We start from the raw sequence: 26,492 nt of genomic DNA, 5'->3' as shown, positions 1-26,492 counted from the left end.
AAAGAATTCATTTAGGGCTCCTTTTATCAAGGCGCGCTACGGGGGTTAGCACGTTGGACATTTCATCACGCGCTAACCCCCGCGGCAAGCCTAAAAACTAATGCCTCGTCAGTGGAGGCGTTAGCGACTAGCGCGGTATTCCGTGCGTTAACCGCCTACCGCACCTTGATAAAAGGAGCCCTTAAGTCTCTCACTAAGGTCATGTTCTATCTGGGTGCTCCTTTTATTCTCTTATGATCTAACTAGTATTTTAACCCGTTACATTAACGGGTGCTAGAATATATGTCTGTCTGTCTTTATTTCTGTCTCTCTCTCTGTTCTGCTGTCTTTCTTTCTGTCTGCCTGTCTCTCTCCCTGGCCCCCTTTGTCTATCTGTCTTTCTGTGTCTCTCCCTGTCCCTGTGTCTTTCTTCTTTTCTTTCTGTCTCCCTTCCTCCCGCTGGTGCTAGTATATATGTCTGTCTTTCTTTCTGTTTCTCTCCCTACCCCTGTCTTTTTCTTTGTCTCTCTCTTCCTCCCGCTATCTTTCTTTCTGTCTCTCTCCCTCCCTGGCCCCCTTTGTCTGTCTGTCTCTCTCCCTGCCCCTGCCCCTGTGTCTTTCTTCCTATCTTCTTCCCTACTTCCCTGTGCAGCAGCCGCAGCATTCCCTCTCCCTCCATTTCCCTGTGCTTCATCATTTTTTCCCTCAGTCTAGCTTCTAATGCCCCTCCTACACTCACACCTTTAAACTTCGGCCCGGCCTGTAGATCAGGGGTTTCTCGGGCTGACCGCCACCCTCTGCTAGTGGCTCTGTGCTCGGCCAGCGCAGCCTGCAGCCGCCGTGTCCTGCAGTCGCCGGCACCCGCCGCGGCCGACATCTGCCTTGGGGGAAGAGAGAAAGAGAGAGAGAGATTCGCGCGCATGCGCACTCCTACCTGCGGTGCCCTCAGCGCACAGAAAATGGGAGCACGCAGGTGGGAGTGCGCATGCGCTTCTTAGGGTTTTATGATATTAGATGATGCAACTGAATTCCTCACACACTTCCTGTTTCTAACATACCTGAAACCGTGCAGGCTTTTCATTTGGGCTTCCTTGCACATTTTTTTAACACATGGACTATATCTTGTCAGGACTTCCAAGATGGTATTTTTTAAACAACACCATGCCTGATTTAAACTCTTGAACCAACTAACAACAGTGGAGGTCCAAAGTAGGTGGTGTGCAATTTTATTAGTCGAATCACAGTCAGTGGCTCGACACGCACAGTGTTTCGGCCTCTATGGCCTGCCTCAGGAGTCTTTGTAAACCAAAAGCCACGATTGTTTGTACGAACAAGATAACGGTTGATCACAAACACTAAAAAAATTTCGACCATACAGTACGTATCAGAAATTTTATGATCAAAATTTTTTTAGTGTTTGTGATCAACCATTATCTTGTTCGTACAAACAATCGCCGCTCTTGGCTTACAAAGGCTCCTGAGGCAGGCCGTAGAGGCCAAAACACGTGCGTGTCGAGCCACCGCACATGACAGTGATTTGACTAATAAAATTGCACACCATCTACTTTGTCGTTAGTTGGTTCTAGACTCGTGTGTGGAGGCTTTTCTCCTGGGTTTTGTTCCTGATTTAAACTTTTAACATTTGCAACTTCTCTTTTTAGCTTTTTTTTTTTTTTTTTTTAAACCATTTTCCTCATTTTATCATATTTGCCCTTTTGAAAGTTAAATGCTAATGCAGTCAATTTCCTCAGTGTCTTCACTCTATTAAGCTAAATTTGACCATATTATGATCACTACTGCCAAGGGGATCCACACTATTACATTTTGCTCCAAGTCCTGCACTCTTCTGAGGTTTAGATCTAAAATAATTCTCCTCTTGTAGGTTCCCATGCATCTCATCCTACAAAGTAAGATATTTGTAAGTGATTTGTACCTGCTTCGTATTCCATTACTACTGAAAAGAATAAGAAGGTTATCTAAGCATCTATGCAGTTGCATGAATTGTTTCATTTACAACAGGGCTGCCCAAGTCCGGTCCTCGAGATCTACTGGCAAGCCAGGTTTTCAGGATATCCCCAATGAATAGGCATGAGAGAGAGATTTGCATACCAAGAAGGCAGTGCAGGCGCTAGGTCTTATTTTCAGGGTAGGTCTTATTTTTTTTTTTTTCATGTACAATGATCATCTCTCCCTTCCTCTCCTCCACCCCAATTCTTCCTATTTCCTTTCTCTCCCCCCACATGTGCAGCATATTTCCTCCCGTCTTACCCATCTCCTTGTGCAGTATCTTTCTATCCCTCGCCCCATCCCCCAGTGCAGCAGAACCCATGCAGGCCTATATCCCTCCCTTCCTCCCATCCCCCCGTGGAGCATTTTTTAATCCCTCCCATCCCCCCTGCCACCGCTGCACTCCCCCCTCTCCCTGATGATCCTTTCATCTCTCCCACCCATCCGAACCCCGACCGCAAGACCGAAATACAGTACCTTATAACAAACCGCATCATCATCATCAGAAGCCCCATCGCGGCTTTCTCACATCCGGGCGTTCCTCTGAAGCGTTGCTGATGACATCATCCGCGATGGGGCCTGTGCTGCTGACGATGCGGTTATAAGGTACTGTATTTTGGTCTCGCGGTCCGGATTCGGATGGGTGGGAGAGATGGAAGGGTCGCGGGGGGAGCACTGCTGCCGCCGGCGACTAGGGCTTATTTTCAGAGGTAGGGCTTACATTAAGACCAACCCCGAAAATCATGCTAGGACTTATTTTCGGGCTAGGTTTTATTTTCGGGGAAACACGGTATTTATATGCGGTCCTTTTACCAAGCTGAAGAAAAAGTTGGCCATGCTCAATGGCTATACGATAATGTTAGGAACCAACTACCAATGTGGGGAAAATTTGATATCGTGCATTAAAGTAAAACGTCGGTGTCGGGTCAAAAGCGCGCCGGGACAAAGGCGCGCGCAGACAATTGAGCTTAGCGCGGAGGCACACGCCGTAGAAAATTACTGTTTTTACGGCTCCGACGGGGGGTGTGTGGGGGGGGAACCCCCCCCACTTTACTTAATAGAGATCACGCCGCGTTGTGGGGGCGTTGTGGGGGGCGTGGAGGGGAACCCCCCACTTTACTTAATAGACATCGCGACGCGTTGTGGGGGTTTGGGGGTTGTAACCCCCCCACATTTTACTGAAAACTTCACTTTTTCCCTGTTTTTAGGGAAAAAGTAAAGTTTACAGTAAAATGTGGAGGGTTACAACCCCCCAAACCCCCCACAACGCCGGCGCAATCTCTATTAAGTAAACTGGGGGGGCTCCCCAACAAAACCCCCCATCGGAGCCCCTAAAAACTGTAATTTTCTTCGGCACGCGCCTCCGTCTTACGCTCAGTTGTCGGCGCGCGCCTTTGTCTTTCGTGGGTTTGTCTATGAACCCAAAACGTCATACACAACATAGCAGGCTGGCAAAAAAATAATTAAAGAGCAGGAAAAAAGGCCTCAGACGCCCCTTAATGGCAAAGTGAACAAACACTGCCTGCTCAAATGGGGTCACTTTAATCACAGGTCAGAAAAAAACCCTCCTTAACAGCCAATAATGCATAAATTTTAATACATTAAACATCTAGTATATATCTGAAGGTCCTGATCAGACGATTTATGATAACGATGAACATGTTATAATGCGAAGCATTTTTTTTTTTTTTAATTAATCAACAGTTCACTTTGATCCTAGTGTAACATCAGCCATCTAAATACAGCACGGGTGCGTGTAACTTGCAGTATTGCATGTATTGCACATGTTCATTACAGCCCCGCCCTCCCTGTCCGTGCCCCTCCCATACACTGCCAGTGTGAACAACCCCTTGCATTAACACCCTATACCACCTACGAAGGCGAGTGTCCTGTGGAGTGGAGGTTGAGAGGAGCTGGTAGTTAACCGGAGAGCAGCGATAGTCCGTCTGCTAACGGATTAAGAAAGAAAAGTTAGGACAAAAAAAAAAAAAAAAAGCTGCTTTAATTTTATCTGCCAAGTTTATCCGCGAACTGGCTAGCTTCCAGGTGGCTGCCGCCGCGACCTTGATATTCAATGCCGGCGTCAGGACAAGGACCTGCATTGAATATTCGGGCTCAGTTCAGCCCATGGTGGGCCGTGGCTTAAAAACTGCCAGCGGCTGTAGGCCGAATATTACCCCCTCGGTTTTCTGTAGAACCAGGTGAGTGACAGGAATGAGAGGAGATGTGGAGAAGATGGAGAGCTTTTACACTAGGTGATACACACAGAGGGGCATAATACAAAAAGAACGTCTAAGTCTGTTTTTGGCCTAAGGCACTAGTCACCCAAAGTCGGTTCATAGACAACGGCGCGAAAGACAAAAGCACGCGCTGACAATTGAGCGCAGCGCAGAGGCGCACGCCGCACATAATTACAGTTGTTAGGGGCTCCGACGGGGGGTTTTGTTGGGGAACCCCCCCCAGTTTACTTAATAGACATCGCGCCGGCGTTATGGGGGGTTTGGGGGGTTGTAACCCTCCACATTTTACTGTAAACTGAACTTTTTCCCTATAAACAGGGAAAAAGTGAAGTTTTCAGTAAAATGTGGGGGGTTACAACCCTCCACACCCCCCACAACACCCCCACAACGCGGCGCGATGTCTATTAAGTAAAGTGGGGGGGTTCCCCCCCACGCCCCCCTGTCGGAGCCCTAAAAACAGTAATTTAGAGCGGCGCACGCCTCCGTGCTGCGCTCAATTGTCTGGGCGCGCCTTTGTCCCGGCACGCTTTTGACCTGACACCCCCAAAGTCAGCAGCAGGAAAATGTCTATTCTCGAAAAATACATTGAAAATGAGGTGGGGTTTTTTTTTTTTTTTTTAAGAATGGCCTACCTGTATGTCCAGGCGTTTAATTGCCCAGACTGCTACTATGTCTATCTTTACACTATTCTGGACCCAAAATTTGTCCGAGTCCCAAACGCCCCTAACAAGACCTTTTAGACATGGGAAGGGTCAGTCCTTCACCTAACACCACGATTCTCTAACCGCCGCCTGTCATAAGCGTCAGTTAGAGAATTGGGGAACCCGCCCCCGCAAACATCACCGGCTGGAGGGATGCCCAATCCCTCCTGCTGGAACCCCCCCCCAGCCTACCCGGATGGACATCCCCCGAAGCCCACCCAGATATCCCCCCAAGCCCACCTGGACCCCAAAGTACCTTAAAAGTTGGTCATCCTGCTGGCATTTGCAGATTAGCATGGAAACTCCCTGCTAGTGTGCTATTATTCAAAACGTTTACTTGCACATTGTGTGTATCAGGGCCAGTGCTAGATATGAGCGGGCCCAGGGCAGATTCTAGGGACGGGGGCCCCCAAAGCTTGCATGCAGGCTGATCCTCTTTCAACATCAGGAAGTTTTGGGGCCTCCTGTGAAAAGGCCGCCCAGGACAATTGCCCTGTTTGCCCACCCCTAATGCAAGCCCTGGAGTGCTTCAATGTGGGTGCCTAGATTTAGTGGCGCACTTGGATCAACGGATCCCCAGGGCAGAGCACCTCCTCTTCCGACCAAAGCATGCCCCTCCTTCAGGCAGTGAGGGGAAGGAGGTGCGCGGAGTAGTTATAGGGCTGCAGTCTGAAGGTATGTGGCTGTCAGCCCTGCTGGTCCCCTGCCCCGGAACAGGAAGTTGAGGTCAGGGGGAGGGGCAGCAGAACCAACAGCCATGGACATATGGACCCACAGCCCCACCACCACTCTATGCACTCCCCCTACTGCCAGCACCTGGGGCAGACCGCCTGCACCGCCCTGCCCTTGGTACACTAGAGCTTTAGACTACTGCAACTTGCTACTCTCAGGCCTTCTGCTTAGCCATCTCGCTCCCCTCCAGTCCCTCTAAAATTCGGCTGCACGACTCGTATTCCGGGAGAGCCGCTTTACTCACGTTACCTCTCCCCTAAAGTCACTCCATTGGCTTCCCATCCATTTCCAAATACAATTCAAGCTCCTCTTACTGACCTTCAAATGCACTCATTCAGCTGCCCCTCACTATCTCTCTTCACTTATCTCCCCCTATGATCCACCCCCCCCTCCCATGAGCTCCGCTCAGCTGGTAAGTCCCTCCTAATCTGTGCCCTTCTCTTCAACTACCAACTCCAGACCCCGTCCTTTCTGCCTTGTTGCACCGTATGCTTGGAGCCAGCTGCCAGAATCCCTACGTCAGGCTCCATCTCTGGCAGTGTTCAAGGCCCAGTTATAAGCCTACCTCTTTGAGCGTGCTTTCGACTCCTAACACCTCTCACCTTGGGTCCTGCATCCCCTACCCTCTATGTCACATCTTTGTCTGTCCAAGTTAGATTGTAAGCTCTTCCAAGCAGGGAACGTCTATAAATGTCAAAATGTACAGTTCTGCGTACGCCTTTCAGCGCTATATAAGTGATACATAATAGTAGCCTAGATTATAGAACTGCTCTTTTCAAGCCCAACATCGCAGCGTAATAGTGTAACCAGGTTCAATTCCCATTGCAGCCCCACGTGACCCTGTGCGAGTCACTTAATCCTCCATCGCCCCAGGCAAAAAAAGCTTCGATTTTGAGCCCACTAGGGCCAGAGAAATTGCCTGAATTTAATATGCAAACCGCTTTGATTGTACCACAGAAAGGCAGTATATAAAGGATTTAGTGCAATAAATAACACTTCTTGGAGCGGAACATTCTTCGGAGCTATGAGGTCACCGGCAAATGTCAAATCACACTAGGCTAGTGTGACCATATGGCTCCAGGAAAAAAAAGGGGACGGATCGAGACATCCGGGTTTTACTTCCGTTGAAAGCAACCAAGATGTCTCAATCTGTTCTCCTGACTTCCATCGCTTTCAACGGAAGTAAAACCCGGATGTCTCAATCCGTCCCCTTTTTTCTGGAGCCATATGGTCACACTACACCAGGCGCATAGAGTGGGCAAGGCCGCCTTCCGCACATGTGCCGCTTAAGGCTAATCAAAAGCTTACCCACCCAGCAGTGCCACCGTGCTGACCCCCGGCTTGTCACAAAATTATGCCTCTTCCAGCACCGAAAGTTGATGCTGAGCTGATCTAACAGCGGTGGGAGGGGGGAAACGAGGGCTTTGAAATGTGGCCTTTTTATATCTGTTGCCGTTCCTCGTAAACAAAGGAACAACAAAGCGTGCCAGATGGATAAAATGCAGACGCAGCCAGTGTGAAGTTTCCGAAGCTTAGGAAATAAAAGAGCTTCGCTTGGACTCCCTTTGTGTTGGTGTGAAACTGCGTCTTACCTCGGTTTTCCCTTTGCTCTGACAGGACCTCCTGGTGTCCTCATCTGAGCCCCATTCGGTTGCCTAGGAAACAAAGAAAATGCACAAGTCACATGACAAGCCCACGGCCCATTGCTCCTCGGCCAATCCGCACATGCGTGTGCATAACAAGTAGAAAGACTGGCATTCTGGCTAGGCTGGGTTCAGACCTCCGTGCGTTCTTTTCAGAAGGTGCCAACTCTGCCCTCCACCCCCCCCAGCTTTGAAAGGCGGGAAATTCTGTTGTCTCTTCAAGGACCCTCCTCCGTACAGATTACATTACATCAGTATTTATGGATCGCTAATATGCCCCAGAAGGAGTTCAATGCGATTTACAAGGCACCTCGGACTAGCCATATTCTAGGGCAGGGATGCCAAAGTCCCTCCTTGAGGGCCGCAATCCTGTCGGCTTTTTCAGGATTTCCCCAATGAATATGCACTGAAAGAAGCGTATGCACGTAGATCTCATGCATTTGCATTGGGGAAATCCTGAAAACCCGACTGGATTGCAGCCCTCAAGGAGGGACTTTGAGACCCCTGTTCTAGGGTTACCGTATGGATCCAGAAAAAGGAGGACGGATCGAGACAGCCGGGTTTCACTTCCGTTGCTTTCGATGCAAGTAAAACCCAGATGTCTCTAACGGTTCCCCTTGCGTCCATTGCTTTCAGTGGAAGTAAAACCCGGATGTCTCAAGCCGTCCGCCCTTTATTGGAGCCATCTGGGTAACCAACCCCACGTCAAAGTTTTAAGGTATACTTATACATGCATACACACATGCACTTATAAAATCAGAAATTGCTGTGCGCATTTTATCATCTGATAAACTTTGTTCATTTAAATCAGTGTTAAAACATGCACTCTTCTTATGCTTCATTTATATATATATATACTGGAATGAGAAGAGGGTGGGGAGAGCTCAGAGATACATATTTATATGTATATGAACAGGGCTCTTAATCCCCCGTGCCCCCGACTTCTCCCCTTTTCCACTCTCCCCCGTTCCTTCTGCTCCCTCTCCTTCCCCCCTCCCTCTCCACACTTGGTCTCACTCTCGTTATTGCTTACCAACCCTACCTTCTGTCTTACCATTACCTCTGCTAAATCTCAGTTATAGAGTTCCCCACGCCCCCCTCTTCATTGCCTGTAAGTTTTGTTAAAATTCTGTAATTTTGTAATTTTGTTAAAATTTTGTAAATTTGTGTGTCACCGCGGACCTTAATTAATGAATGTGAACCACCTAGAACTTTTTGGGTATGGCGGTATACAAGAATAAAATTATTATTATTATTATTATATTTAAAGCCAGTGAATGAAATTCAATCAGAAACAGCTGTTGCCGTGTTAAATATATTGTGATATTCTTCGTGCTATATTTGCGATGCAAACATATGGTAAAGAGACCAACTGTTCGGGGTTTGAGACAACCAACAAGTTAATAGAGGGGGGAACAGATTTCAATTTGCATGAAAATACAAAGTTTGATTATAATTTAGGTGGGTTTTTTTTTTTAAATTTATAAGATTTTCAATTTTTAATACAAGCATTGCATTTGCAAATTGCTACAGATCCAGAAATTATATTCAATAAAACATATAAAGGAAACATTAACTATCTCTTATTTAGTCCACAAAAATGAGGATCAAGAAAAGAAATAAACTTCCATCAGAAATAAAAATTAACTTAAGGTCACGGCATTAGATTCCCGAATTACAGCCAGATGGTAGGTCATACATCATTAGACATGGCTACCAACCTTTCTTTTGATTCAATAAATTCTTTTTTTTTTTAATTTATTTATTTATTTATCATTTTACACAAAAAATTATCAAGCATTATATCTTGTACAGTAAGATTGTATCCTAAAACATATATAATAAGAAGAAAACATATAACATATTCTCTTACACTTAAGCAATCTGTACTCCCCAATTTTTGAATCCAAGATTTTCAAAGAGTGACTTACAAATTAAAAAGAAAATAACAATAATAAGCAAATCAAAGTGGCTGAAATCAAAGGGAGTTTTCTAATCATGAGTCAGTTATTATTCCAGTTGTTCTTTCTTTCTCAAGACGTTTCAAAGCCACAAAATTTGTTAGGTGCATTGGATCAAAGAAAACATATTTATCTACACCATGAAGAACAATGCATTTACAGGGAAATTTAAGAAAAAACTTTCCCCCCACTGAAATTACTCCTGGTTTTAACAATAAGAACTGCCTTCTCCGTTTTTGAGTCTCTTTGGTAACATCTGGAAAAATCTGTACTTTTTGACCCAGGAACTCTTTAGTTCTATTTTTAAAGAACAACTTCATAATCCAATTCTTATCTGGTGCTAAAGCAGATTCAATAAATTCTAAAAGATGTTTAGGCTCAAAGAAAAGAAAATTCTTATCTTGGTAAGATACATAATACTTTGCAGGAAATTTAACAAGAAATAATGCCCCCAAAACAAGAGCTCTTGGCCTCAAGGACAAGAACTCTTTCCTACGTCTCTGGGTTTTCTGAGCAATTTAGGTGGTTAAAATTCAGCAAACAGGGCCCCCTATCTTAAGCCACTGCCATTTAAAAAAGCTACAATATCCCCTTTTACTATACCGCCATAGGGGTTATTAGCGCGGGGAGACACGTTGAAAGCTCTGCACTGCTCCCGACGCTCATAGAAACTCTATGAGCGTCGGGAGCAGCGTGGAGCATTCAGCGCGGCTCCCTGCGCTAATAACCCCTATCGCGGTATAGTCATAGGGGAAGGGGGGGGGGGACGGGACAGTGTGTGCTTGATGAGGGTTCCAAGTTACCTATACAAGACAGAATCACCCATACACACTTGCTAAGTTCCTTGATTGAAAACACTTTCTTCAACAATTTCTTAAAATTATGCCAACGCTATTCACTGTATTTCAGACAACCAACAGTGACAAGTTAAAATAACGGTTATGACTGACAACATTGGCAGATAGGCCTGGCCTTAAAATACAAGAAAATTGTTCAGGACCCGGTTCTTTCAAGCCTACACCAGTCACTGAGGCAAAGAAGTTTAGGAAATAACTGAAGACTTCAAAGGCTTCCTGCTTTGCAATTGTTCCTGAGGAAAAGCTACACGAGGTTCTCCGATTATCAAAGGGCATGGTTATCACATTCTACTTGCAAATTAAAAACCTGCTTTGCTGTTCCAAAAGGAAAGATTATGAACCTTATTCAAATAGACTCTTTTTCCCCATTCTGTGCCCACAGAACCAATCTGCACTGAATACGGCTCCCTGATAGATAATAAATGCAGTATTAATAATAATAATAATTTTATTCTTATATACCGCCATCCCGAAAAAGTTCTAGGCGGTTCACAACAAGGTGAGCTAATACATGCGATACAGATAAAATACAAATTGGAATAATGGACTTAAAAACAGATAAAGACAGGTTGCATTTACAATATAATGCAGAAAATACCGGCATGGCAAGGAAAAAAGTAAGAAAAAGAAATCCCTAAAGAGTATATACCTCAGAAAAATACCATAATATCAGAACAATGATTTTTTGTGTGGCCTTTTTCCAGCCTGGTTTGATAGTGCCTGTTATATGTTATATGTTGTTATATCTTGTCTGGTTTGTTTGTAGTGTTTGTATGGTGTTCTTTGTATGCTATTCTATGAAAATTTTGTGATATTTTTGCAAATTTTAAATTAACAAATATGTACAATATTTCTAATTTTGCAATTTGAGTACATTGCTCTGATATTATAGTATTTTTCTGTGGTATATACTCTTTAGGGATTTCTTTTTCTTATCTTTGAGATCTATTTTTGAATCCCGTTGTTTATTGGTTGTAGCTCTCTGTTTTATTTTTTGTTTAAGGAAAAAAGTAATACATAGCCATCATACGATATAAAAGTCTGCTGGTTTTTTGTTTTTTTTTTTGTTCCCCGAGTTATATACACTGGATGAGCAAAGGTGCCACCCCTGGAGTGTTCTAATCCGTTCAGACAGCTCCGAAACAGCTTTTATGATCAGCCTTGTAATTAGAGACGCAGCACAATGAAAATGACAGCCCCCTGGATGCTTCAAGGGTCCCCTACGGAGGCTGGGTTTTGGCATTTCATGCTGTATTCAGGGCGCCAGTTAATCCCATCTAGATGATTTTGCTCCAAATAAATGTGCGACCTCCTCTCACCAGCAAAGAGAAGCATATTTCTCCTGATATTCAGCGCTGTTTAACTAGACAGGAATAGCTCCTGGTCGCTTAAGTCGCACTTACTTGGCTACGCACTAATATTCAGCACAAGATGGCCGCTGAATAGTAGCAGTTAGGCTCGGATTCTCTTTACGGTGCCAATATCGGTGGTCGCTCGTGCCAATCACACGAAGATGCCGTAGAGCAGGGGTCTCAAAGTCCCTCCTTGAGGGCCGCAATCCAGTTGGGTTTTCAGGATTTCCCCAGTGAATGTACATATCTATGTGCATGCACTGCTTTTAATGCGTATTCACTGGGGAAATCCTGAAAACCCGACTGGATTGCGACTCTCAAGAAGGGACTTTGAGATCCCTGCCGTAGAGAGAATTGTGCGTCCGGGAACGGTAGGTGCCGGAAATGTAGGCCAGGGTTTCCCAGGCCTACATTTCTGGCGCCTATTTATGCAGTGAATCGAGTCTACATAAGCACTCCCAGCGTTAGCCACCCCTCTAGCGGTATTATGTGCCGTATAGCGCCTTTGTAGGCATGATCCTGACGCCTTTGATATAGGCATCATAGGTGCTTTATTTTAACTGTTTTCGCCGTTTTAAATGGTGTTTCTCAATTAACTTAGGTAGCGCCTAAATTTCAACACCGTTTATAGAATATCCCCCTTATTGGCTAGCCTGGTCATTGGTCGATGGCTGATATTCATTGGCTGACCAGCTACGTCTGCATTTCTTTATCCCAACGCATCTAATATCTGCATTCGATCCCTTGGCTGTATTATAAGGATAAGCTGCATTATAGAAAAACATTAGCGTCATAACTATGTTATTGCATGTTCTGATTTGTGCTTATTAGATGCATCATAAGTATTACCGGTATATCTCTCTTATCTGAATTTCAGTGCTATTAATAAGTATATTTTTGAACAGTTCCATGGTAATCCTATTAATAAGTTTCAATTTTCTAATTTTGACTTTACCTCATTCACTGTATTTATGTTTTTATGCTGTTAACAAAATTGTATTATACCTGCTGTACATCACCTTGGGTGAATCTCTTTATAAAGGTGGGGGGAGGGGAATGTATTATTGTTTGCTATACTTAATTATCTATATTATTGAAATTAAATATGTACTTCTATTATGGGAAGGAGGAGGGGGAGAAAATGATTGTTTTTTGAATTATTTGTGTATTTAAAGTGCGTTCTGTGTAGTGTTTATGTTTAAATTCATTGTATGGCACTGTTAACATTTGAAAATTATTAAAGATTTATTTTAAAAAAGAAAAAAGCCCAATAATTAAATAAAAAGCAGCTCTATCTTTGGCTGCTATAACTTAGTTGGTTAGAAAATTAATAATAATAATAATAATTTATTCTTATATACCGCCAAAGCCATGATAGTTCGAGGCGGTTTACAACAAGATGAGCTGGCCAATCAGCGAAGTGGTTACAATAAAGAGTTATTGAATATAAGTCATGATGTTTCGAGGCAGGTTACAACGAAAGGTGCTGGACAAATATCAGCTTAACTGATTTTAGCTGCCCTCCCCCCCCAAAAACTCTGAAAATTCAGGGGTTGATTCTATACATGGCGCCTAGAAAAATGGCACCGGCCAAGTGCCAATCACACTTAGGCACTGTTTATAGCATCGCGGCCTGTGGCACCTAATGCCACTTCCTGGTTGCGGGACCAGAACGTGGCGTCAGAAGGGAGCCAAGGCCGGTGCAAGCGGCAGGTGGAAGATGTTGCTGGCACCGGTGAACATTTCAAGAGGTCTACAGGGGGATGTACATGTGGTGGGGAAGAGTGGGGAAGGGGAGGACCCAAGGCTCTGCCATGCCAGGCGCCACTGCCCCGGACGCCAACCTCCCTCACTACGCCACTGTGTACACACCGAGGGCCTGATTCTATAAATGATGACTAGCCACACCTAACTCCTAGGCACCATTCAGCGTGGTTGTCAACCGCTAGATGTTTATAGAATCACGCCTAACGGCACTTAACTCTACTTAGGCGCCCTTAGGCGTCATAATGTTAGACACTGATATATTAAGCCAGGGTTATCCTGGCCTAATTTATTTGCACCTAACACAGATGCCCACTGATGCCTAAGTCATATCACACCTATTGCCCCCTCCCTAAAGACAGGCTGATTCTTCCTCACTTTGTGGATAGGTGTGAATAGGTGCAGGTATGTTGTCTCTTTGTAGGCGCCAGTCGGCACTATGCCGAGTTCCATGCAGAACTTATAATTAATCATTTAAAAAATTTTTTAATGGCATGGTCACGTACCATATCAATTAAGCTAATTAAAGAGTTTTGAGTTCCGTGCGGAACTTGGCTAGGCAGCCAAGATTTAGGCGCCTGGCAGCGCCTAACCTGGTAGCCAGTTAGGCACATAACTTGATAGTATTGATTTTTGATAACAAATTAAATTTTCACAATCACATCAGCAATATCGTTAAAACAACATTCTATAGCACAGGTGTCAAAGTCAGTCCTTGAGGGCCGGAATCCAGTCAGGTTTTCAGGATTTCCCCAATGAATATGCATGAGATCGCTTTGCATGCACTGCTTTCAATGCATATTCATTGGGGAAATCCTGAAAACCCAACTGGATTCCGGCCCTCGAGGAGGGACTTTGACACCCCTGTTCTATAGATTACGTAAAATTCGTTCAATCTCCAAATTCTTATGTCCAACATCATTAAATATTCTAATTCACTCCTTGGTGATCTCTAAAATAGACTATTGTAATGCACTCTTCAAGGGAATATCATTAAATGAAATTAAACGCCTTCAGATTATTCAGAATGTTTCCATTAAACTTATTACCAATTCTAGAAAGTTTGATCATGTTACACCTCTTTTAAAAAATGCACATTGGCTTCCAGTTATCCATAGGATAACATACAAACTTTGTTTGCTTACCTTCAAATCTCTTCTCAATAAAATACCAGCATTCATATATAAATGCCTAATTCCATATAATCCAGTCAGAGCTTTAAGATCAAATGAACAAAATTTATTAACTATCCCTTCACTTAAGATTATAAACACAAGACGACAATTTATTTTTTCAGTAACCGCACCACAGACTTGGAACGCTCTTCCAATTTATTTACGAAAGGAGCAGGATCTGGGAATATTCAAAAGTAATTTAAAAACATTTCTTTTTAAAGATGCCTTTGATATTTAATTTCTTAATACCCAGGTCATTGATTTTATTCTATTAATATGCTTTTATTTTTTTCCCTCATGTACCTTTCCTTTTTTGTTCTGCTTTTCTATATTAAATTGTATTTCACTACCCCTTTTTACCTTATGTTATGAATATGATGAGTTAATTCTTAACCTTATTGTATTGTTCAAAGTTTGTATTGTATTGTATTGTATTGTTTCCCTTTGAATGTATTTTAAATTGTTCATCGCTTAGAACTATGATTAAGCGATTAATCAAAAGAATTAATAAACTTGAAACTTGAAACTAAACTTGAAACTTGAGTATTCTAGAACTTATGTGCACAAATGCCAAACCCGCCCCAATTTGCCAATACCTCTCCCAGTTACACGCCCCCTTGCAGTTGTGACTTTGGCTTTTGCGCGCACAATTTATAGAATACTGTCAGGGCAGTTACGTGCATAACTGCTAATTAGTGCCAATTACCATCAATTAAGAATAAGGGCCATAAAGCTTTGAAAAATTGCATTTCCTCCTGATTCTTTGGGCTTCTAGGAATCTGGCATCACTAGCCTTCATTTATACCTATACTTGAAATACTATGAGGTTCTTTGTGGATGATACCAAAATCTGCAATGGAGTACACACGCCGGATGGTGTGAATAACACGAAGAAAGACCTGGCGAACATTGAAGAATGGTCTGAATATGGCAGCTAAAATTGAATGCTAAGAAATGCAAAGTCATGCATTTGGGCTGCAAAAACCCGAGGGAACGGTACAGTTTAGGGGGTGAAGAACTTATGTGCAAGACGGAAGAGCAGGACTTGGGTGTGATTGTATGTGATGATCTTAAGGTGGCCAAACAGGTTGAAAAGGTGATGGCGAAAGCTAGAAGGTTGCTAGGTTACATAGGGAGAGGTATGGCCAGTGGGAAAAAGGAGGTACTGATGCCTCTGTATAAGACTCTGGTGAGACCTCATTTAGAATATTGTGTACAATTCTTGAGGCCGCACCTTCAAAAAGATATAAAAAGGATGAAGTCGGTCCAGAGGAAGGCTACTAAAATGGTGCGTGGTCTTCATCATAAGGTATATGGGGACAGACTTAAAGATCTCAATCTATATACTTTGGAGGAAAGGCAGGAGAGGTGAGATATGATAGAGATGTTTAAATACCTACGTAATATATATATGCATGAGTCGAGTCTATTTCATTTGAAAGGAAACTCTTCAATGAGAGGGTATAGGATGAAGTTAAGAGGTGAAAGGCTCCGGAGTAATCTGAGGAAATACTTTTTTAAGGAAAGGATGGTAGATGCGTGGAACAGTGTCCCAGAAGAGGTGGTGGAAACAGAGACTGTGTCTGAATTCAAGAGGGCCTGGGATAGGCACGTGGGATCACTCAGGGAGAGAAAGAGATAATGGTTATTGCGGATGGGCATCTCTATGACCTCACAATGCAGGTGTAAAGAGCCTTAGCCTATAGGAAGAGAAGATGCAAATGTTAAGAGCCTTAGCCAATAGGGAGAGGAGGAGATAGTGGATGCTGCGGATGGGCCATTTGGCCTTTATCTGCCATCATGTTTCTATGTTTCTATAACCATAAAGCTCTATGACCTCACAATGCAGGTGCACAGAGCCTTAGCCTATAGGAAGAGGAGATGCAAATGTTAAGAACCTTAGCCAATAGGGAGAGGAGGAGATAGTGGATGCTGCAGATGGGCAGACTGGATGGGCCATTAGGCCTTTATCTGCCATCATGTTTCTTTGTTTCTATCTATAATCAAAACTTTGAAACATCCAAAAACCAGCCTAAGTAGGCACTTGGATGTCCTAATAGCAGGGACGTCCAAGCGCCGATAATCAAAACCAACTTTCTGGATGTACAGCAGCACTTCTAAGAAGTTGTATGTCCAGAGATCAAAGGAGCGTGTTGGGAGGTGTGTTATGGGTGAGATCAGGCGGACCTAAACCTGGACATACTTTCGGTAGCTGTACTCACTCTGTACGTCAGCTCAGAAGGAGAATTTCTTGCTTGCGATACAAAAATTTTGATGACTTTAACACAATGTTGTTTTCCACATTCACTCTCTACATGTGATACATTGGACATCCCAGACCCCTGAGGAAGGAGTGTTTCTCTGAAACACGGACCGTTTTGGGTCCGTATTCCATGTATATGAGAGTCAATTTTGCATGCTTTTTAAATAAAGATTACTGTACCTTGTACATTCCATTTTGCAGGGTTTTTTTTTCTTGTTTTTGGTGTTCACCTTTCACTGCAGATTTGTTGGTTTCTTTGTTTTTTGTTTTAGTTCTTGACGTAAGACATTCCGGACCCGACATGATCCATGTGTTGAAAAACACTTCTTCCTCAGGGGTCCAAAATATTCAGTACATAAGGTTCTCCAAGAACCGTAGGGATAAAAACAATTGGTCTAGGAGCGCAGGCGATATAAATCCTCCTGTAGAAAATGCTGCTCCGACAAACACTGCAATCAGGGTTTCTCGGAGCAGCATTTTCTACAGGAGGAAGAAGTGTTTTTCGAAACACGGACCGTGTCGGGTCCGGAATGTCTTACGTCAAGAACTAATTTTTGGATATCAACTTTTAGGGCTCCTTTTACTAAGCTGAGCTAGTGGGTTTTAGCGCGCACGCTAGACGCTAATGCCAGCATTGAGCTGGCGTTAGTTTTTGGCGCGTAGCGCGGGATTAGCATGTGCTGAAATGCAGCGTGTGCTAAAATCGCTAGCGTACCTTAGTAAAAGGAGCCCTTGTTGTTGTTGTTATCAGTGTTTTTATTGATTTTTATACTTTTATTTGAATAAAATTCCTGAACCTTGTATATTTTCTGCAGTTCTTTTTTGATTTTGTGCTATGCAATATTTGCCGTTCCATGCCTACCGTGCTAGGTTCTATCCTGTACATATCATACTGTCGTGTCATCAGGGCCGGATTAACCAATAGGCCCAGTGGGCAAGTGACTAGGACCCGAAATAGTCAGGGGGGGCCCGCTGAAGGACGACTTACCAGGCCATTTTTTTTCAGAAGACAACAGGCCCCCACCTCTCCCCCCTCCCCCCAGCAACGGGCCCCCACCCGACAACATTAATCTATTTAAAAAATGGTCACCCAGACGTTCCTCCAGGTCTTGGCGTTTCCCTCTTTCTTCCAGGAGACCCGACCACAGCTTGCAGCGTGGGACTGACCAATGCGGGCTGGGGAGGGGCCTGACGTTGATCAGGGCTTAGCGAAGCCCCTTCCGTGCTAAGCTCCTCCGCTTGTTGCAGGGTCGCTTTTGTAATTGGCTGTGTCTCCTGCTCTCCGCGCTGAGTCAATCCTTGTAAGGTTGTCTGGACTAGCCGCCGAAGAGTCGCGGCCGCTGGAGGCACAGCCCGAGACAATCCTTTCTGCTTCCCCATTACAAGGACAGGTAGGTAAACAGCAGCGTTCTCCAGACGTAACTTAGGAAGAGAGCTCTTCGCGTGCAGCCATCTCCGCCACCATCTTGGTTGCTAGTACGTAGCCAATGTTAATTTACAATTTCCTTTCTTTCTTTGGCAGCCCTTTCTCACCATGTTCTGGGCACCCAAGTCAAGTGTGGGCGGGGCAGTCCCAGGGGGTCCCAATGTACTTGTATGCCTAGGGGCCCTCAAAGAATAAATCCTGCCCTGCGTGTCATACTAGGTTAACCACACTGTTTTGCCATAGTATGCTCGTCAAGGCTTAATACTAAGAGTACCTTCCTTCTTCCCATCTTCTCCCTATCTCACCGATACTACCTGATCTACTTTTTACATTCACAAGAAAAGACCAGTGATCTTACTTTGTAACCCTCCTTCTATAACTCTTTTGTATTCCGCCTTGAAACGCAAGGTAATGGCGGAATAGAAATCTCTAATGTAATATAATGCAATGCTATGTCTCACCATGTCATGTTTGTCATATTATGTTTTTACCATGCTTTGTTTACGACCCCCCCTTTTACAAAACCATATCGCAGTTTTTAGTGCCAGACGCAATGGTAACAGCTCTGACGCTCATAGAATTCCTACGAGTGGCCGGCGCTAAAAACCACACTTCGGTTTTGTAAAGGGGGGGGGGGGAGCATGTTTGGGATTGGCATGTGGGATCTCTTCATGAAGGAAACTAGGGGGTGGGTCATTGGTGTGGGCAGACTAGATGGGCCGTGACCCTTTTCTGCCCTCATTTTCTATGTTTCTATGTTTATCTTTGTCAGACAATGTCCTGCCATCACTTTGTATAAATTACACTTTATTATGTATATAAACTTGTAACCCGTTCTGAGCTCTTCTGGAAGGATGGGATATAAAACCAGATAAATTAATACTTGCAAAGGGACTTTTTTTTTGTTTTGTTTTTTTGCTTTTTTATTATTTATTTATTTTTCTACAGTTTCTAAACTACTTGAACCAAAGCGGTTTCCACATAAAACATTCATAATACGAGGGCCATTTCATAAATAATGCACACTATTTTTTTTCCAAATATTTCTTTACAATCCTTCAATATTACATTACATTACATTAATGGCTTATATTCCGCCTGTACCTTGCAGTTCTAAGCGGATTACATCAAAAAGATAACTGGACATTTCCAGGAAGAGAAATACAATTAAAGACGTTGGACCTAGTACATCAAAAAGATAGCTGGACTTTTCCAGGAAGAGAAATACAATTAAAGACATTGGACCTAGTACAACAAAAAGATAGCTGGACATTTCCAGGAAGAGAAATACAATTAAAGACGTTGGACCTAGTACATCAAAAAGATAGCTGGATATTTCCAGGAAGAGAAATACAATTAAAGACGTTGGACCTAGTACAACAAAAAGATAGCTGGACATTTCCGGGAAGAGAAATACAATTAAAGACGTTGGACCTAGTACATCAAAAAGATAGCTGGACATTTCCGGGAAGAGAAATACAATTAAAGACGTTGGACCTAGTACATCAAAAAGATAGCTGGACATTTCCGGGAAGAGAAATACAATTAAAGACGTTGGACCTAGTACATCAAAAAGATAGCTGGACTTTTCCGGGAAGAGGAATACAATTAAAGACGTAAGGTCTAAAACAATTTTGAAGTAAGGATGCTAAGAGGGGGCAAGAGGGGAAAAGGAAGGGGTTAGGACATTTGGGTGTATTTCTTGAATAGTACAGTCTTGATTTCTTTGTGGAAAGCCTTGAGGTCAGTTGAAGCTGTCAGTAGGTTGGTGATGGTGGGGTCCAATTTAGCTGCATGTGTTGCTAGTAAGTTGTCATACATCTTTTTGCGTTTAGTTCCTTTAAAAGGGGGGTAGGAGAAAGGGGATTGGGTTCTCCTCTGTCTGGTTGAGAGGTTCCTGTTTAGACGGTTGTTTAGGTGGGTGGGTGCCGTTCCGTTTAATGTTTTGAATAACATGCAATATAATTTGAATTGGATGCGGGCTTGTATTGGAAGCCAGTGTGAATCTAGGAAGGCTTTGCAATGACCGAGTCCCAACGTCTGGGAAGCTTCATTACTCCATCCAAGACACCGTTTTTGTTTGGTTGCCAAATGGCTCAGGTAACGGCAGAACAAGGCTCTTCCAGAGATGCAAAACAATGTCCACGCATAGGTTGTTTCAACTTTGGAAAAAGGTCGAAGTCTGGTGAACTCATGTCTGGACTGTAGGGTTCATGAGGTAACACCTCCCAGCCGTATTCATGTAGTTTTTCAGTGATGACACTCCCTTCATGAGCGTGGTCGTGAAGAATGAGTGGCCCAGCCAAGAGCAACGGAGGTCGGGTTTTGTACATTTTTCTGTGGTATACTGATGTCGGTGGAATCCCTGTGGTTTCAGAAAGTTCCTCGCAAGTCGCACGACGATCTTGTTCAGAGCATCAGCCACAGGTTTCATACATCGTTCAGCGTTTGTTGATTTCGGCCTTCCTGGGTCTTGCATCATCATCTACGCTCACACGACCACTCCGAAAACGAGTTGTACTACGGTCCACTGTTAACTCACCACAAACTTCACATAACGCACTATGGATTTCTGTTGGGTTTTTGCCACATAGAGTTTCAATCTTGATGTACGACCTCTGATCGTCAACAGACACAGTACCCGAGACATCTGCAGTCTTCATTTCCCACACTTGTCACAGCCACACTATGTAACACTACAGAGCTCCTAAGCACACGTCCTGGTGCTTCAAGCACTGACGTGAAAGTGAAACAAGGTTTACGGCAATTGCATCATCCACTCTCCAATGTTGCCAATCTGTCCATTATTTATGAAATGACCCTCGTATTTCATCAGACAGTACATTGCACATGTTATATATACAGTGGTGCCTCGCATAACGAACGCCTCGCACAACGAACGCTGCACACAACGAACTTCATGTCTTGATTCACACAACGAACTTCGTTTCACACAACGAACTTCACACAACGAACTTCGTTTCACACAACGAGTTTCACACAACGAACTTCGTTTCACACAACGAACTTCACACAACGAACTTCGTTTCACACAACGAACTTCGTTTCACACAACGAACTTCGTTTCACACAACGAACTTCACACAACGAACTTCGTTTCACACAACGAACTTCGTTTCACACAACGAACTTCACACAACGAACTTCGTTTCACACAACGAACTTCGTTTCACACAACGAACTTCGTTTCACACAACGAAGTCGCCCGAGCTGCCGATGTATTGCATCCTTCCGCGCAGGCACTGCAGGCAGTCGTTAGTCACTGCGCTTAACTGCCCTCTCTCACTGTATACAGTCGTCCTTTTAAGATAAACTCAATATTTTTTATATATCATGGCTTCTAAAAAAAGCAGGAAGGTGATTTCTGTTGAAATGAAACGGGAAATAATTAGAAGGAGTGAATGTGGGGTAAAACAGTGTGACCTCGTCAAAGAGTTTGACCTCAGCAAGACCACCATTTTCACCATTTTGACAAATTTATCTTTTTTTATGTCATCTTAGCATATTTTATGCTGCAGAACGAATTATTTTTTTTAACATGTATTGTTATGGGAAAACGCGTTTCACATAACGAACTTTTCGCATAACAAACTTGCTCCTGGAACGAATTAAGTTCGTTGTGTGAGGCACCACTGTATATATAAAAAAGTCAAAATCTAATATAGTATATTCCACTTAAAATCAACACTAAAAATATCTACACACCCAACAATTAAATATAACTCTCTAGGTAAATTTCAAGGATTCCAGATCCTTAAAAATAATGCTGTTTTGATATTTTGAATGTTTGTTTCGATACATTTGTGTTATGCCTTTGTTTGAAAAAATTTTCAATAAAAAATTTGAACTAAAAAAAAAAAAAAATTTTTTTTTTTAAAATCTCTTCAATCTATACTGATGCTCAATCATTCTTCAGTGCAATTTCATAAAAAGGCATCAACAAATAATTGTGTTTAACATCTTTTTAAAATTACAGACAATTAATACAAATCCTCAGGATTCTAGGGAGGGCATTCCAGAGCTTCACCCCAGCACTGATGCTCTAAATCAGTGGTTCCCAAACCTGTCCCGGGGGACCCCCAGCCAGTCAGGTTTTCAAGATATCCCTAATGAATATGCATGAGAGAGATTTGCATATAATGGAAGTGACAGGTATGCAAATCTCTCTCATGCATATTCATTAGGGATATCTTGAAAACCTGACTGGCTGGGGGTCCCCCAGGACAGGTTTGGGAACCACTGCTCTAAATCTTACATATCGAACACCGTTTTCCTTCATGGAAATCAGTTTCATTCCTCCTTCAGATCTTAATTTTCTGCTAGGCTAATATATCTTCCATAGAGTGTGAAAATTCTTTGCGGTATGGGGAGCCAATGTAGGATCTTTAATATCGGAGCAATATGCGCCATCCTTGGTGTTCCTGCAATCAGCCTCACAGTCAAATTCATTAGCTGTTGTAGTGCTTTACATTTGGCTTTGGGTAGACCTAGATGGAGCATATTACAATAGTCCAAACGTGCTAACATCGATGCCTTAGCCACCGACCAAAAGTCATATGGCAGAAGCATCGATTCCAATCGATAAAGTGTTCACAGTTGCGAATACCTGCCCTGGACAACCCTGAGGATTTGTTTTCCCATTGAAAGTGCATAATCTAAACAGACGCCTAGAATTAACATCTCTCTTTTGACCTCCAATTGCATACCCTGTGCCATAAATTTAGTTGGGAGATTCTCCATTTCTTCATCACTCCTCTATAATCACTTAACGCAGCCATTATGATCAACAGGACTCCTTCTGAAGTCCACAGTCATGGATCCCACATCCAGCCAGTAAGTGACATGATGACTGGGATTCCTCTACCTCATTAGCGGCTGTGAATACGACTTCTGCACCATCCCCAGATTTGGATGGCCCATGGAGCTCCAACATAGTAACATAGTAGATGACGGCAGATAAAGACCCGAATGGTCCATCCAGTCTGCCCAACCTGATTTCAATTTCAATTTTTTAATTTTTTCTTCTTAGCTATTTCTGGGCAAGAATCCAAAGCTTTACCCGGTACTGTGCTTGGGTTCCAACTGCCGAAATCTCTGTTAAGACTTACTCCAGCCCATTTACACCCTCCCAGCCATTGAAGCCCTCCCCAGCCCATCCTCCACCAAAAGCCATATACAGACACAGACCGTGCAAGTCTGCCCAGTACTGGCCTTAGTTCAATCTTTAATATTATTTTCTGATTCTAAATCTTCTGTGTTCATCCCACACTTCTTTGAACTCAGTCACTGTTTTCCTCTCCACCACCTCTCTCGGGAGCGCATTCCAGGCATCCACCACCCTCTCCGTAAAGTAGAATTTCCTAACATTGCCCCTGAATCTACCACCCCTCAACCTCAAATTATGTCCTCTGGTTTTACCAGACGACCCTAAGAATCAGACCCAGGTCCTCAGTTGGCAGTGTACAACACTGTTACTCAGCCTATCTTGGCATTTTGATAATAATGAATTCATACTGACTGATGGATCAGCCACATTCACACTTATCTGTAAATTCACTTTTCTAGATAGCTGAATATTTTTACCAGGCTTTCACGAAAGCTCATGAGAGGAAAATTTTCCCCAAGAAGACATGACAGATATAATTTATGGAGTGGAACTTAGACAAATCATGTTTACTTTAAAACTGAACAAGCAGCATAAACTTGAGCTCTTCTGTGTGTGAGAAATTTGATCCTGACAGGTGGGATATAAAATATTTACCCAGGCTATTGATTTATGAAGTTAACCATTGATTTTGGATTTCACTTCATCCTGTTAAGGCTGTCAAGACCCACGTAATGGGAAACATTTTACATGAGTTTCAAAGACTTTGAAAACAAACCTTTGCTTTTGTTGGGGTTTTTTTTTCCTGAAATAGTATTTCTTGAAATTGATCTGTGGACTGCGGTAATAAATGTTAGCAAGAAAAGCGATTGCATGCTTTAAGTGCTGTGATATTTTTTTTACTCAAGAGTAACATGGAGGGTATTTGTTTCTGGCAATTAAAAATGAGGGTAGCTGTTGACAATTGCACCTCCAGGGTTGTTTGTTTCAGTTGACCGTTAGTAATACTCGTTGGCATACTGGTACGCATAATGAGGAATTCTGTAGGGTTAGTGTTATTTATTTATGGACAAAAGCGTCCTGAGCTGTCATCTGGATCTATAGTTCTCCTTGGAGCTTTGTAAAAATGGACTGGGGATATTGTACCATGGAAACCCAATGGAGAAGGTAAAGGCAAACCTCCCCCCCCAAAAAAAAAAAAAAAAATCCAACAAATTAGAATTGCAGAGAGCTTGGTGCAGGCACAGAGGAATGGGGGAAGGGGGAAGCAAAAGTTGAGCAGAGTTGAAAAGAGAAGGGAACATGGCAGCCATCTTGTCTGACTATATGTGTGACCTGCTGAGTGAAAAGTTACCAAAAGCAGGGTACATGACTTAGTTATACCACGAGATAGAGAGATATCAACTGCATGATCCTGCACAATTTCAGTCTCAGGTATGAACTAATTGCATCTTTAAAAAAATGAGAAATGTTTACCAATAAAAAAGTAATTAACCATGGAAATCATATGCCCCATAGGTTTTAGGCTGTATAACATGAAAAATATCAAAGCTGTGAAAATATTACGTGGCAGGTCATTTTCGATAGGACGTCTAAGTTCAACTTTGGCTAACATAAGAATAGGCTTACTAGGTCAGAGCAATGGTCTATCTAGCCCAGTATCCCATCTTCATGGTGGCCTATTCAGGTCACAGGTACCTAGCAAAAACACAAGAAGACCAAAATCGGAGGTGGACAAACGGCCATTTTCGAAACCGGCAAAACTGCAAGCCATCCAATTTATTTTTTGAAAATTGCGTACTTAGATATCTCGGCCGCCAGGATGTCCAACCCTTAGGACGTCCAACTTTATTCAACATTTTGACCACTAAACCGTCCAAGTTCAAAACATCCAAAATTCAGACCATCTGGACATGGGAGGGGCCAGCATTGTAACAGACTGGCCACATAGACATATCAATAGAGCAGTGGGGCTCCTTACAGGGCAATGATGTGAACTTCACATAAAGGGTGTCAGAGGTACATCTCACCATAACCCCCTTCTAATATATAGTGAGCCCTCCAAAACTCCCCCAAGACCTACTTTATCCACCAATAGCCCTTATGGCTACAGGTGGCATCTATATGGCAGTATAGTAGGATTTTGGTGGGCTCACATTTTCCACCATAAATGTAGTGGTAAGAATGGCTTATGGGCCTGGGTCCTCCTCTCTATGGCTCGCTAGCCCACTCATCAGGCTACGTGTAAACGCGTCAGCATCTCAACTTCAAAAATGAAGCGCTTCTTTTCTGAAGTCAAGATGCTGACGCGTTTATACGCACCATTTGCAGCGTATCATCAGTTTACAATTGTCCCCTGAGGAAGGCGATGGTGTCGCTGAAACTTGGATCCTAGTCGGGACTATATTTGTTTAGCATTTTAAGGATTCACCATTGAACTTTGGTACAAACGATCAATAAAGCATTTATGACTGTAGGTTGGTTTTGGCATCTCCAGTGCCTCTCTTTTTGTTTGTTCCTCTTTACTCAGTGACTAGGATGCCTCGCAAGATGTCCAGAAAGTTGGTTCTGAAAATCTGCACTTGGATACCCAGCTATTAGGATGTCCAAGTACCGATTTATGCCATTTTTTTTGGAGATTTTAATGTTTTGAAAATACCCCTAATAGTTCCTTTCTACTGACCTTCTAGTATACAGAACTTTCAGATAGTGATAGTGAATAGGAAGGAGTGGCATAGTGGTTAGAGCAACAGTCTCAGCACCCTGAGGTTATGGGTTCAAATCCCATGCTGCTCCTTGTGACCCTGGGCAAATCACTCAATCTTCCATTGCTCCACTGGGACAGATAGGGGGGAAATGCTTGAGTACCTGGATAATTTTGACAGGTGGTATATAAATACCTACAATAGAAAAAATGAGACGTTTAAAAATCCATTGACAGTCACAACTAAATATTGACTGAATAGTTTTAAGATTTTTTCTCTCCAGGGGGGGTTTATAAATTGTTACCATTAAACAAATCAAGCAATCAGCTCAAGGATAACATAAGGATCATTCAGAGGGTTGCTGCTCTGAGCTTTTCCAGAGATGATGGATATTCCTCCTTCCTTTCTGTTAAAGACTTCTTTCTAGTATAATTAATTTAGAATATTTACGCAACTCAATTTCACAATCCACTAGACAAATTATTGATTAAATTACTCTAACTTCTGAGAACTTATTCAGAGCACAGCAAGGCAATGTTTGAGAAGGGTGAGCTGGTTGGTT

At 43.1% G+C, this 26,492-nt stretch overlaps 1 protein-coding gene across 5 annotated transcripts in view; it reads right to left on the bottom strand.

The window, feature by feature from the left end:
* The window catches only part of SEMA5B (semaphorin 5B), a 653,562-nt gene that overhangs the window by 195,304 nt on the left and 431,766 nt on the right, over positions 1–26,492 (bottom strand). For all 5 annotated transcript variants that reach the window (XM_033946987.1, XM_033946982.1, XM_033946985.1 and 2 more), the window contains one exon: positions 7,252–7,314. In XM_033946987.1, coding sequence (XP_033802878.1) covers positions 7,252–7,314 — 63 coding nt within the window. The remainder of the gene's footprint in view (positions 1–7,251; positions 7,315–26,492) is intronic.

The sequence above is a fragment of the Geotrypetes seraphini genome, chromosome 5 (genome assembly GCF_902459505.1).
Source record: "Geotrypetes seraphini chromosome 5, aGeoSer1.1, whole genome shotgun sequence".
NCBI lineage: Eukaryota > Metazoa > Chordata > Amphibia > Gymnophiona > Dermophiidae > Geotrypetes > Geotrypetes seraphini.
This window is presented reverse-complemented; position numbering and strand designations above follow the sequence as displayed.